The sequence below is a fragment of the Cyprinus carpio genome, chromosome A17 (genome assembly GCF_018340385.1).
Source record: "Cyprinus carpio isolate SPL01 chromosome A17, ASM1834038v1, whole genome shotgun sequence".
Classification (NCBI taxonomy): domain Eukaryota; kingdom Metazoa; phylum Chordata; class Actinopteri; order Cypriniformes; family Cyprinidae; genus Cyprinus; species Cyprinus carpio.
Window position 1 is genome coordinate 7,071,718 of NC_056588.1, and position 13,726 is coordinate 7,085,443.

General features: G+C 36.8%; 1 protein-coding gene across 29 annotated transcripts in view; it reads right to left on the reverse strand.

The window, feature by feature from the left end:
- Window positions 1-13,726, reverse strand: part of LOC109048981 (neurexin-3a) — a 262,198-nt gene that overhangs the window by 192,411 nt on the left and 56,061 nt on the right. For 17 of the 29 annotated variants that reach the window (XM_042773788.1, XM_042773784.1, XM_042773791.1 and 14 more), the window contains 3 exons: window positions 3,476-3,777; window positions 2,376-2,420; window positions 1,104-1,265 (listed from right to left, as the gene is read on the reverse strand). In XM_042773788.1, the coding sequence (XP_042629722.1) occupies window positions 1,104-1,265; window positions 2,376-2,420; window positions 3,476-3,777 (509 nt within the window). The remainder of the gene's footprint in view (window positions 1-1,103; window positions 1,266-2,375; window positions 2,421-3,475; window positions 3,778-13,726) is intronic. The other 12 variants (XM_042773790.1, XM_042773786.1, XM_042773806.1 and 9 more) reach the window with 2 other exon arrangements.

The following is a 13,726-nucleotide window of genomic DNA, read 5'->3' on the forward strand; positions in this document are numbered from 1 at the left end:
CGAAAAGGGAATGAAATGAGTTTTTTTTACGCAAACGCCGTTGTTGCAGGTTTTTACCCCTGCGATAGGAGGGCCGGTCTGAGATGGAAACGGCAGTGATAGCTTGATGGCGGGTCATTAAAAGATAGCAGGCTGTTGTAGCGCTCACTGCAAAAAAGGAGGTTCTGTTGTCTGCTGTTTGTTCTTCATGATTTATTGGTGGATGTTTTTGAGAGGAGGCGAAAAAAGAGAGTAATTGCCTATTTCCAGCTAAATTAAAGATCAGTCCATTTACTGATAATGTTATCCAGACCTGACAACTGAGGAATGTGGAAATTAACAGCTGATCGAAGAGAATGACATCTGACTTCTGCAAACAGTATAATGGCTCTTAAAGGGTGAACTGAAAGTGAAAACAAAACCTGCCTGGATCATATTTCAACTCAAAAATCAAAGAAAAGAAAATGATACTTTTTAGGACTAAGATGGCTTGCACTGTGACAATTTTCATGAGAAGGTTTTTCAATATCATTACTGCATTTATATTTAATTTACCACAGTCAATTATTATTATTATTATAATATATATAACTAAATTACAAATTACAATAGATAAATAAACAACAATAATAGGGAAAAAAATGGCCCTACAAATAGGATTCATTTTCTTTAAGCAGAATATAACTTTTTTTAAAGGGTGAAATGTGACATTTTAATTTTACATTTACAGATGTCTTCATGTCCAGCTGTTCACCAGAATCTCTTTAGGATTCCCTTTTTGAGAAAGATGCATATCATTATGCAAAGACTCATCTCATCCAATCACCCTAGCTTCTTCTCTGGCCTGTGGAACCTTAATCAAATGATTCACCACAATTGAAAAGTCAAATTAAATATGCCTGAAATGATTTTGCATCTGGACAAAAACGTATAACTCCAGCGAATTTCATTATAGAAACACACCACAGGATATGATGTCTGCTCTATCCTTTTCACAAGATAAGCTGTACTGAATCTATTATTCTGCCCGGACGGTCTATTCAAACTTGTTCCCTCAGTCCAGACAAGGACATGATGATATGATGCATGTCGTTGAAAGAGAGAGGTTCGTACGGACCACTTACCTCTTTCAGGCAACCCATAAAGTTGTTGCTCACAGGTGATCCAGGTAAGTCTGCTGTGCTTGGACTTCCTCCGACGTAGAAGAAATCATCTGATCCCAGCATTGTGTAGTCCTCCTGCGTATAGCCTGTTGTGGTCAGGATGCCATCCACGGATATTGTCACCTGATTAAGAGGAATGACAAAAGGAGAGGGAAAAATCCATTTATCAACATTATGGCTGTTATGGCCGTTCGACCAGGAATAGGTTAGCTTCGATCTTGCTGGTTTGCTGATGGTCTTTGATTGTGTACCAAAGACCTGCACTTCGAGACTTTTGGTAGGCCGTTCTTGTCTAGTATTCATAGGCTTACAAAGCACAGGTAAAGAAAATATTTTTCCGGCATATTTTCTTTATCTTTGATGGTGTTAGAAATGGTTTTCTGGTTTGGGACGTTAGTTTGAGGGGGTTAGTGTTATGTAACAAATTATACACAAATCGCTTATTTTTAGTTCAAATTCTGTGCACACTGGGTTAGTTGATACATACATAAGCATGCATCCAAAATGAGCTAATACTACCACAAATGAGCATGCAACACAGAGGTCAGATGGTCTAATAAAAATGTTAATAGTGACATACTACCACTGCAAACATGGAATCATGCATCTTCTTCAAGCCAAGACAACATGCAAGAGGAAACAGCACATATGAGACCAAAGCAAAAGCTACAGTATGAAGGGTAATGAGGGAGGACACAGGAAGTCATGACCTACACCACAGTACAGGATACTTGGCAGATGGTGGGTTGCTCAGACAAGAGTTTTGGTGTTAGTAACATAGGGGTTGATCCAGCATGAATGGGTTTGGCGCGGCATGCGCAAACAAATGGAATCAACTGTCAGAGCTCCAGTGCTAAAGTCGTTTTTTTTATTATTTTACTTTCATAGTGTTGTTTTCGTATGTTTTTTGTTTTGGAAAGCTTCTGCCAGTTTTCGACAGTATTTCAGAGAAGAAAAGAAAAAAGGGGGCTTCTTAAACAGACAAAGCCTTCAAAAACTAAAAAAGGGCCTAAAAGGAAGTTCAAAGAAAGAAAGAGAGAAAATGGCAGTAAAGCTGTGGTGAAAAATGGGATGAGAACATTTGAAATAAAAAAAGGAAGAAATCCCTGAAATACAAACCCCAGTCTGTTTATTTTTTTATGAAGCCATGAAACCCCAAAAAAGAGAAAGAAAGAAAGAGGGCCAGGGAAACAGACGGTAAACCCAAAAAAGGACAATAAGAATGATATCTACCAGACAATGTAGTTTGTTTACCATAGCGTGTCCAATACCTGAATGCTTTGAGAAAAGGGGGAAGAAAGGAAATTAAACAATGAACAAAAGGGTTGTTAATAAAATGAAAAACTCAAATGAAGTCATGATGAGTAGCACATTAGTTTAGGTTCTGGTTAGTAAATTAAAGACTCTTGTCAATGGTTCATGAGTGGTTAGTCTGGATGTGAATAAATGTCATCCACAGACAAGCAAAGCATGAGTGAGAGTAAGAAAAGGTGGAAAAGAAAAAGAACCAGCGGATTCTCCACAGAGCCTGTGGCATTTGTTAAGGCGTGTCTCTTGTTGGCAAGATCCTCAAGTGCATACTCACTTCCATAATATGTTTTTCACCAATAAATCCAATGTTTTTTTCTGTCAAAACACATTTTGCTTTGATTTTTAGGTCCTTTCATAACGTGTTGTTTTCTGCTACAACCGTGAATGCTGACCTCTATCTAGCTGCCTCTTTGTTGTGATTCGTTTGGTTTTTGACTTTCCTTGGGCAATTGCTTAAGGTAATTCTAATGCTTGTTCTTGGCATGATAGTAAAACAGCTATTAAACAAAGCGGGAAAAAAATGTCACAGTCCTAGTGGATCACAGCTGAAATAGCTTGTGCTTGTGGGCACTCACGCCTCTACACACGCCTGCGCAAAAAGTGACATCCTTTCACTCCTGAGGGGCAAAACCACCCTAAATATTTACATATTTTAAAATGCAGCAGCAGAGTGATTTAACAGTTCAACAAAGATTGGCTGTGGGTAAATGGAATGGTTGAGGTTGGTTGGAGCCTCTCCCCGCTGCCCTGATAAGACAGACTGTTTGGAGAAGTGAGGTGAACATCTAAAGGGGTGAGAGAGACAGCCTCTTGATGCCATCACACTGCTGATAGCTTCAGACAGAGGTAAATGCCTGAGAAGGCAAAACATGAGGCAGCATAGAAGAACTCAGAGAAGAAATAATTGTGTTAGCATCTTGAAGAACTTAAAATAACTGAAAATGCTCATTTAAGCAATATACAATAGCATTTAGCTCTGAATTAGATCAGAAAACATGAAATTCCAACTGCTTTAGCATTACCTGTCTGAGGTTGCGTGTGACCTTCACGTCATGCCAGGTGTTGTCGTTGAACTTGCCATTGACAGGCTCGACAATGGCTTCGAAGGCTCCAGAACCCAAGTTGATGACCAATGAAACGGCCCCATCTTTCAGGGCCAGGTTGACGTAGTCTGCTGACTTGCCAGTGTGAAGGATAAGGCCATTTCTTTGCCAGGTCTTGAAGGACAATGTGATCTCATCACTGCTGCTCTGGATGGGATTCTGAGACAAGTCGTAGCAGAAGTACTCAGAACCGCGGAAAGTGGCCACATTCTCTTCTCGTGCTATAAGAGAGGAAAAAATAGGGTTAGAAGTTCTTGAAATTAAACAAACCCAAATATTTTATGTGTTCTGGTTTTTTGATGTTGTTGACTGATGAAGTGGTGTTATTTTGTTGAGGGATGACACAAAATGAGACCAGGTGACACACATAGCCAAGTGTGGGCAGCAAAACACACAAAGAGGCTGTGCATTTAAAGTCAAAGATCTGGTAAGATCATCAGTAAAGTATTTGTGTTGCATTTACAAAAGTTGCAGGATAAAGAGAAACGGTCTCTTTATGTATGACATTGGTTAATGGGGAGGAGCTGTATAAAAATAAAAAAAAGCGTTTGGTGACATCAGCAGAACTAGAAAGTAATTTCAGAGGTGGAAGATGAAAGATTACGAGGAGAAACTTTGAAAACAGCAATTTTGATATCAAGCTAACTTAAAATGCCAAGATCCCATTGGTCATTGTAATTCAGAGTAGATAATCTACTGCATCCACACTTATGGAAATAAGTTAACTCTTGGTCCCTGTGGCCCCTCAGGCCATTAATCACCAAGCTATGCTGGTGTGGCTCAGAGGAAGCAAAAATACATATATCTAATGGAAAATTCCTCAAATACAGCAGTGGACATCATTTACATCAGGCAGCCAGAGAAGGACCTAAGCACTAATGGCATCATTGATTTATCAGTGCTTCACTTGGGCCAACGTGGGGTCGATATATTCTCCGGCTAAATGTTGACAAAACACTCCAGTCTATGCTCCACCTCAGCGATCAGCATTAGTGGATGTAGCATGTGTTTTAACTGACCGGGTAAAGACATCTTGACCTGTTTTTCACTGGACTAAGGGAGCCTGAGCAGACTGCAGGGTTGCAGAGCAGATTTTCTCATCAGGGCTAGGGCTGGTGATGGTGCCCTGCTGTGATACACTTCACATTGTAATAAACTCATGGTTAAGAATGGGGCAAACTGACTGACGGCGGAACATATTGGAAACACATGGGACCCTGATGCAGCTAGTGAACACCAAAACAAAAATCCACTACTTTTGTGCAGTCAGAGAAATGATTCAGATTGTATAGCTCATTACAAAGCTGAACGAAACAAATAAATGAAAGATAACTGAAAGGATAGTGGGAAAGAGTTTTGTCCAGCAGGAGAGGGTGGTGTATAATCTATGTGTCAAAAACTGGCAGTTATATGTACTTGGCTACTCGTAGTGCAAATCCCACACTGCTGAAGAGACTTTCAATCCATTAATATTTGGCTAGACTGTACAGGAAGAATAAAGAGAGTTAATGTTTTAGCCTGTGGAGATTACTGGACCGTGCCAAAGAGGGTCAAGGAGTTCACTACCACCGACACAAATCACAACAACAGAAACTCACAGACTTTCAACAAAACAGGTCTTCTTATAAAATTTAGACTGACTCTGCATTGCTAGTCCACTTAGTATTCATGACATTCACAATTCAATATAAATGTAATATAAATAATTTTAATAGCAATAAATTTCTAATAGGGCTGCCCCCTAATAGTCGACTAACCATTAGTCGACCAAAATTGTATTAGTTGCTTAGTCGCAGGAAAAAAAAAAATCACAGAAAGTGGCAAAGCCAGCTGATTATTAACAGCTGGTCTGTGTGGTAATTAATACATTGGTCAGGACATCAATGTGGCTTATCATCTGATCACCAGCATCACTGTGACTCCCTGCACACACCGAACTGCATTTCTCAATATTGCGAGTATGCAAACTATATCACCTGCTTGAAACACAAGCAACGATTTCCAGGTTGCTGAACAGGGCCCAATGCTTTTTACTAGTAGCACATGGGTGTTATTGTGAGCTACATGCTGGCATGGAAGCCTTGTGCCGACACCTCAGCAGATGCATTATTTCTCCCCAGAGCACGGCTACCATTCGTGGCATGTTTCTGAAATAGAGGGCCCTCAAATAGTTCCCCGACACCTTATCTCCCTACTTCTGACTGACTTGGAGTGGTAACTGCATCCCTGAGATCCTGCCGTACCATTAAAGTGCCTAGAGAGAGTACTGATCAATTATTAAAGAGAGTGTTGTTTTTACTAAAGACACCTCCACATTACTGCCAGATGTTACCCTGCACAATCATCTTAAGCTCTGAATACTTAATAAGAGTCACCTTCCCACGCTGATATGATGTGGGATCACACAGTGAGCAAAGTGGAAGATGATACATAAGGGCTTAAAAAAAAAAAAAAGGTGTTTTTTTTCTTTTATACTTTTCAAACACCAAGGCTGCATTTATTTGATAAAATACAGCAAAAACAGTAATATTGTGAAATATTATTACAATTTAAAATAACAGTAACACTTTACAATAAGATTACATTTGTTAACTATATTTAATGCATGAACTAACATTATAAATAAGCAATACGTCTGTTACAGTACTTATTAATCTGTTAATTTTAGTTTAAAAAAAAAAAAATCAAACTATTCATTGTTAGTTCATGTTAGCTCAGGTCCAGTTAATAACATTAATAGACCAATTTTGATTTCAGTAACGAATTAGAACATATTGAAATTAGCATTAACTAAAATTAATAAATGCTTTTGAAGTATGTTAGTTCATTTTAACTAATTTAGTTTTTTAACTAATCAAAACTTATTTAACTAATGTTAACAAATGGAACCCTACTGTAAAGTGTTAGCAAAACAAATATGTTCTATTTTAACGTGTAATTTTTTCCTGTGATTGCAAAGCTGAATTTTCAGCAGCCATTACTCCAGTCTTTAGTGTCACATGGTCCTTCAGAAATCATTCTAATACACTGATTTTGCACTCAAGAAACATTTCTTATTATCTGTGTTGAGGCTTAATATTTTTGTGGATTACAGCCATTTAACCTAATATTTTAAAAACATTTCAACAATAAAATGAAATTGCAATCGACCTATAACTGCCATATCTGTAAAACTGTATCACCAGGTACTTTTCTCCACATGTTTTGGGAAAGTCCAATTGTTGTCAACCTATGGACACATGTGGATTCTGTTTTATCCTTTTTACTATAACTTTATTACATATCTAATCCATGTTTATGTCTTCTCAATGACGATTATGGCTCCTGTATAAATTCATTAAAGAAGAGAATGTTGTTTGCTGGTTTTACAGCTGCAAAGACGACAATAATACAAAACTTGTTTACTCCTTACACGTGTGCAAAACATTTTGGATTCATAGCCTCCTTAAAATAGTGACTTGTGAATGCACAACGGCAGAAATGAACAGGGCTAAACCTAGTACCAACAATGCATGGCAATGTTTTTATATAATATTGGATAAAAATATTGATATGCCTGTTGCTCCACCTTTCCTGTTTTGTTTGTTTAAATGGATGTTTTGCTGAATCAAAAAAAAAAAAAAAAAAAAAGATATTTTAATACTTAATAGGCTCAAATAAATTCAAATTATCAGACTATGGTTTTGTTTATTATTTAACAAAACATGATCAATCTTATAACTTGAGGCTGCATTGACAGCTTTAATTATTTTTAACAGTCCATATCTAAGACCCCCCAAACAGTCCTATTTTTCCAAGCTCTAATATACATAAAGAGACAGAAAGAGAAAATAAATCTCATTGCCAGACATTTGGCCAACAGAATGAAGTGATCTGCTTCCACAAGCTGTGTGTTCATTCATTGAATACATTTTTCAACATGACAGTATTTTAGTTATGGATAATTAGAAGACATATTGTTGGCCATGTAGTATACAGTACGTGGGATTCAATACCGGCCTTGCAGAAAATCCAACTGAAATTAAAATACTGAATAGCTACCATTTATTAATTCCTTTGTATGTGTTTTTAGACTTCCTCCTTTATAAAGTCCCCAGCCTATAATCTAGAACTACCACACAGACTACTGGGAACAAAAACCTGAGCACAGAAGCACATTTCTCAGTTTCTGTTTCACCGTAGCACTCTTTTCAAAACAAACCTTATCTGTATAGATTTTTAATGAAAATCCTTAGGGGGGGCAAAGGTACTTAATCTCCTCTATAATGGAGAATCCGACAGAAAGGAGGGGTAAGGTTACGGCTTTGCGCAAGATAGTAAACATGCTGAATTATGAAATCTTAATGAAAATATCCTTATTAGTCAAATCAGCACCAGGGACAGAGATTCTTATCGAGTCATAATTGCAATGGTCTGCTAAAGCTTTTTCCCTCCACTACACAGAGAAGGATGGTGGTGGTTTGGTCAGAGACGTGCTCATGCATAAACATGTCAGAGGCCCACAAGTGGAGAAAAGTAGTGTCGTTAGAGAAGCCATTAAATCCAGCATGCTTTGGGGAGGAGACAATTACAGGGTGAGAGCTCTCAACCTGTCAATCACATGTGAGAGGATGCAGGCAACTTTCTGACCAATTGGCCTCTCAACTCCTAAGAACAAAACTGGCATTTGCCACATAGTGCCCTCCACAGAAATATAGCCTCCAATGACAGACACAGATGGAAATGATAATGCCTGTATCAGAGATGCTGACATTATATCAAATATCCGAAGGGAGAGTTCAACCAAATCTGAGAATTCTGTCATCATTTACACATTTAATACATTTCATAGTGTGACATCTTCAAGTGAAACTGAATATTCAGACGTACAGTACAGATGGTCATATCAAACCCAGTGTAAGAATTACGTAATGTTTTGATTGTAGTATATGGAGCAAGCCCGATTGTGGGTGTGTGAGTATATGGAGCAAGCCCGATTGTGGGTGTGTGATGTGCCTAGCTAGGATAGGAGTAGTTAAGTGGTAGATGAATATTCAGTGGGAAATAAAGCAGAACAAGACTTAATCTTACCCACACGATTAATCACATCCAAAATAAAAGTTTTGTTTACCCATATATGTATACAGGGATATGTTTATGAATAATAAATACACACACATAAAAAATATATATTAGAAAAAATTTACATGTATATACATTTATATCAAATTCTTATATTTTGTATTATATATAAATATATTTAATATATAAACATAAACATATTCTTCTTAAATATATACATGAAGGTGTGTGATTTTATTTTTTTCATAAGATGAAGTATACACATAACAAGATGTAAGGGAACTTTTATTTTGGATGTGATTAATCGTATTAATCAACAGCCCCCTAAAGAAAATACTATTTCAGTTCCTAATTCAGTGTTAAACTTTCTTTATAGATTAATCGTAAAATTTACTACTGATTGCAATTTCTTGAATTTTTCCCAAGTTTTTACACCTTTTTCAAAAATCAAATTTTTAGCACATCAAACTTTCAGTTAAAGGTCATAAACTGCTGAAGAAAAAAATGATTGCAATGAATTTTTTGATTTTGTTTTATCAGAAAAAAATCAAATGAAAATGAAAATACATGCAAACACAAAACACACACGCAAAAAAAAAAAAGACAAAAAAAGATTTTTGATTTCATCATGTTATGAACAAAAACACTTGAATAAAGGAAGATGCTTGTTCTAACATCAAGCTTCATCTTAAAAGTGACCAAAAGATGAGCACATTCTTGCAATAGAGTACATAATTAGAGCTAATCAATCTCCCTCACTCTTTCTCTCTCTCTTCATCTGTCAACTGAGGACAGTGTTAAGGCTAATCTTTCCCTGCAGATCCAGAGGGAGCTTCCAGACGGTGTGGCCCAAGCATCCGTCATGCAGTGGTGAAGGAGAAAATCAATAAAGAGGGAAGAAGAAACAGGGCCCATCTCCCTCAGGCTGACCTAGAGAGACCCTGTTGTGCAGGCCAAACTCCCATCCCGGACAGTTGCTGACTCACCAGCCTCTAGCAACCATATATTACAACCTCCAATTGTTAACCCACACAAAACTGCAATCAAACCCACCCACAAGTATAAAATAATAGACTGTACAGTACTTTTGATCAGAGTTAATCGAATAATAGACTGTACAGTACTTTTACAGAGTGTGATGCCAGACATGCTCTTGGTCATCCTGCAGTGGTTGATGTTATTGTTTTTTCCCCTCTGTTTATAGAAATAGATTATGTCTATTGAACCTTTATTGACATGCAAGTTTAACTTTCTATACTATCCATGAATATGTTACAATATTAAGATAAAATGAACACTAAACTATATTTTTTCTTACATCTATTCCTGTGATGACAAAGCATTACTCCAGTCAGTTTATATAAAGTAGAATATAACTAGATTTAAACAAATCAAATAGTTATGAATATAAATTTATTAATAAATATATATAAATATATACTCAATGTTGTAATTTGTTGCCAATTGATATTTAATTTATTGTAGTAAAAATATTTTTATTTAAAACACTTAATATAATTATTTACAATATTTTGTATATGTTTGTATTATTATACACACGCACACACATATGTGATGCGATCTGGGAAAAAATGTTGGATGTCGCGCTGGGAAATTCAGGAAATTCGAAAAAAGTTGAATGTAAATTTTTGGTCAAAATTAGGTTTTCATTAAATTATTATTCTATAACATCTTGTCTATCATCTCTGAAAATATCTTGGCAAAATGCACTTGTTTAGTGCAGAAAAATTGCGATTTATTGCAGCAAGCAGAAAAGACTGTGTCTTTCTCTTATGTTAAGAACACTTTGCGGAGGTCCGAGGTGCTTTCTCTTAATACCTCAAAAACAGTTAGCCTATCAAATTAAACCACGTAACATATATATTAAAGGCACATTTTCCACCAGTCCTGTGTAAACTATGGCATGCAAAGTTTTTTTATTTATTTATTTTTTAATATCGTGAGATGGCAGAGCGCAAGAAAACAGTGCAGTCTGAAGTAGCTGCTCACTTAAACGATCTTGCTCGTCTCAATCTGCTCAATCTTGGTGATGTCAGTGCCCCAACAATGTTATAATGGTCTATTTCACATCCAGAGATGAAGGATTGGACGATGACGTTACTAAAGAGGAGTCCGATGACAGTCTGTTATATGCAGGTGCGCGAACAGTTGCGCTGGCTAAATGTAAACTACAAGGTACACTATCCGTGCTATCTAAACATACAAGGGGTGATCAAAAGTTCAGAGACTATGCCCATGATAAACAGGGTAACGTCTGTTCAGGGTAACGTCAGTCTGTTTATGTAATGATGCAGTATTATAGCGCTCCTGACAGACAGCTCTCATTAAACCCGTGAAGTAAAACCTGTCTCACTTTAAACCCGTTTTTGTCATTTTTTTCATTATTGAATTACTTAGCTATCAGCCAACTTCAGATAGCCATAACTTTTCTTAGTTCTTACGTTTTACGTTTAAGCTATGGATAAGAAAGGGCTTGAACCCAGCTTTCATATGGTATCAAAACCTAAAAAAAAGTTAAAATTTCACCATGTGGTGGGTTTTCCTAGATCGCATCACATATTTTGTATTAATATTTAGTTTAGCTGTTCAGATAGCCACATTTTGCATTATTTTTAAATCAATGAACCCAGTTACTCTAGTGATGAGAAAAATAAAACATGGGAAAAGCCAACTTCAGATAGCCATAACTTTTACGTTTAAGCTATGGATAAAATACATTTTTTTTATAAAGGATTTGAAGCAGTACCGGGTCCCAAACTAGCAAGATCCATTTGAGTGTTAACTACGTCCTTCCTCCGAACAATGCTAAAAAAGTAAAAGAAATTATAAGAGGTTTAGAGTGCCTGAAATAAGACTTTTAGACCCTATTTTGTACGTTTGTCCTGGAAAGTTCCTTTTGCTGATCTAAGTTTGTGTTTGAATTTCCCTCACTGAGAGTAGAAGAGGCCTGCCGCAGTCCGTGTTCAGCTTCAGTGGCTCACTCCTCCCTTTTGCAGCTTTTAGCTGCTACTATTAGCATTCTCTCTCTATTTCTCCATGTCTCTCGGTCTGTCTCCCTCCCCGATGGTGTCTGGGTGCCAGCCTGCCTGTTACAACCACTGGGTAGAAGAATTAACCTGTATACACTGTGTGAAACAAAAAGCTTGACATGTTTTTAATTTGTCATTTCTTACAGTGATTACAAGTGAAACAGGAAGTCCAAACACAATTAAACTTCACATAATCAGAATTGTGAACATCCAATTCTGTTTTATCCCTTGAACCTTCAACTGCACTTGTATAGGTTATGTTAATGATGATATAAAACAGGATTTGTCAGTGATTGTAAAGATCGGATTAGATGTACAGATGGTCATTTCGAGCTCGGTGTAAGAATGACGTAATGTTTTGATTGTGGTATATGGAGCAAGTGTGTGTGGTCGTGCCTGATTGTGGGTGTGTGACGTTCCTAGCTAGGACAGGAGTAGGAGTGAAATCACCAGGGAGTTCTGGACTTGGACCAGGTGCAACAAGACAGGAATTCCAGATCGGACCATCTGTTGGTCTTACTCAGAGCAAGCAAACATACAACCTTAAGTTCTGAAACACATTGTACACTTACACTAAAATCTTTATACAAATACATTAATGATTTGCAAGTTTAAATACAAAATGCATTAAAAAACACAATCAACATCAAACTTCATGCTATAAAGCCAACTTTAAAAATTACAACATTTTTATCTGCAGCACTAGCTTGAGCATTTTTTATTCACACAAAAAAGAAAATTTGCTGAAAATTTATCCTCAGGTCATTTGAGATGTAGATGAGTTTGTTTCTTGATTGGAACAGATTTAAAGAAAATGTAGCATTACATCACTTGCTCACCAATGGATCTTCTGCAGTGAATGGATGCCGTCAGAATGACAGTCCAAACAGCTGTTAAAACTTCACAATAATCCATAAGTAATCCACACGACTCCAGTCCATCAATTAACACTGAGTGAAGCAAAAAGCTGTGTGTTTCTAAGAAACAAATCCATCATTAAGGTATTTGAACTTTAAACCGTTGTTTCTGGCCAAATTATAAGTCAATAATCCATAATAACACTTTCTCTGGTGAAAATGTCCATCTGCTTTTGTCCCCTCACATCAAAACACACCGACATATTTGTTTAGAACGTTTTTGGACTGTTTTCACTTGTAAACGGTGCTTGATCTGTGCATATTTCTCTACTGATTCAGACAAGACAAAACTTTTTCACTGGAGAAAGCAATATTATAGATAGAGGACTAAACAGTTTATTACAAACATGCAGCTTTTCACTACACAATATGTCCGTTGATGGACTGGAGTCGTGCAGATTACTTGTGGATTATTTTGACTTTTTTTTTTTTTTTTTAGCTGTTTGGACTCTCATTCCGACGGCACCCATTTACTGCAGAGGATTCATTGCTGAGCGATGTAATGCAGAGGATCCATTGGTAAGAGATGTAATGCTACATTTCTCCAAATTTGTTCCGATTAAGAAATAAACTCATCTCCATCTTGGATGGCCTGAGGGGGAGTGAACTATTTCTTTAAGCAACTTTCCTGGTAGGATAACCAGGATGGTTTGGTTTGATCTTTTCAAACACTGTGTGGTAGATTAAACAAACTTCCCCATACCAGCAAAGCTTTTCTTCCAGAGAATGAGAGATAAGAAATGAAAAGATAACCGTATACAATCTAGTCCCTGTCAAAGGCCATGTTCTATCAGTGATAAAAGTATCATCTCCTCACCTACCTCGTTTTACTGCAGCAAAAAAAAAAGTGAAACTACATGCTGATCAGCTCTTAAAATGACAAGCATTGCTGTGCCCCATTCCATTGAAATTGTTATTCCGCTTTTGAAAAGCTTCGGGATACTGTTTAAGCGTTTGCTTTCACAATCCAGGGAAAGCAATTTCATACTCAGCTAATTTAAATTTGCCAGTTCTTTTTGATCTTTGGCATTAAAAGTATTTCATTATTATTATTATTTTTTTCTTTTTTCGCATTTTCAATTATAGGTATGACGTTCTAGGATTGAGGGACAATCTAAAGAAGAAAAATAAGGAAACAAAAC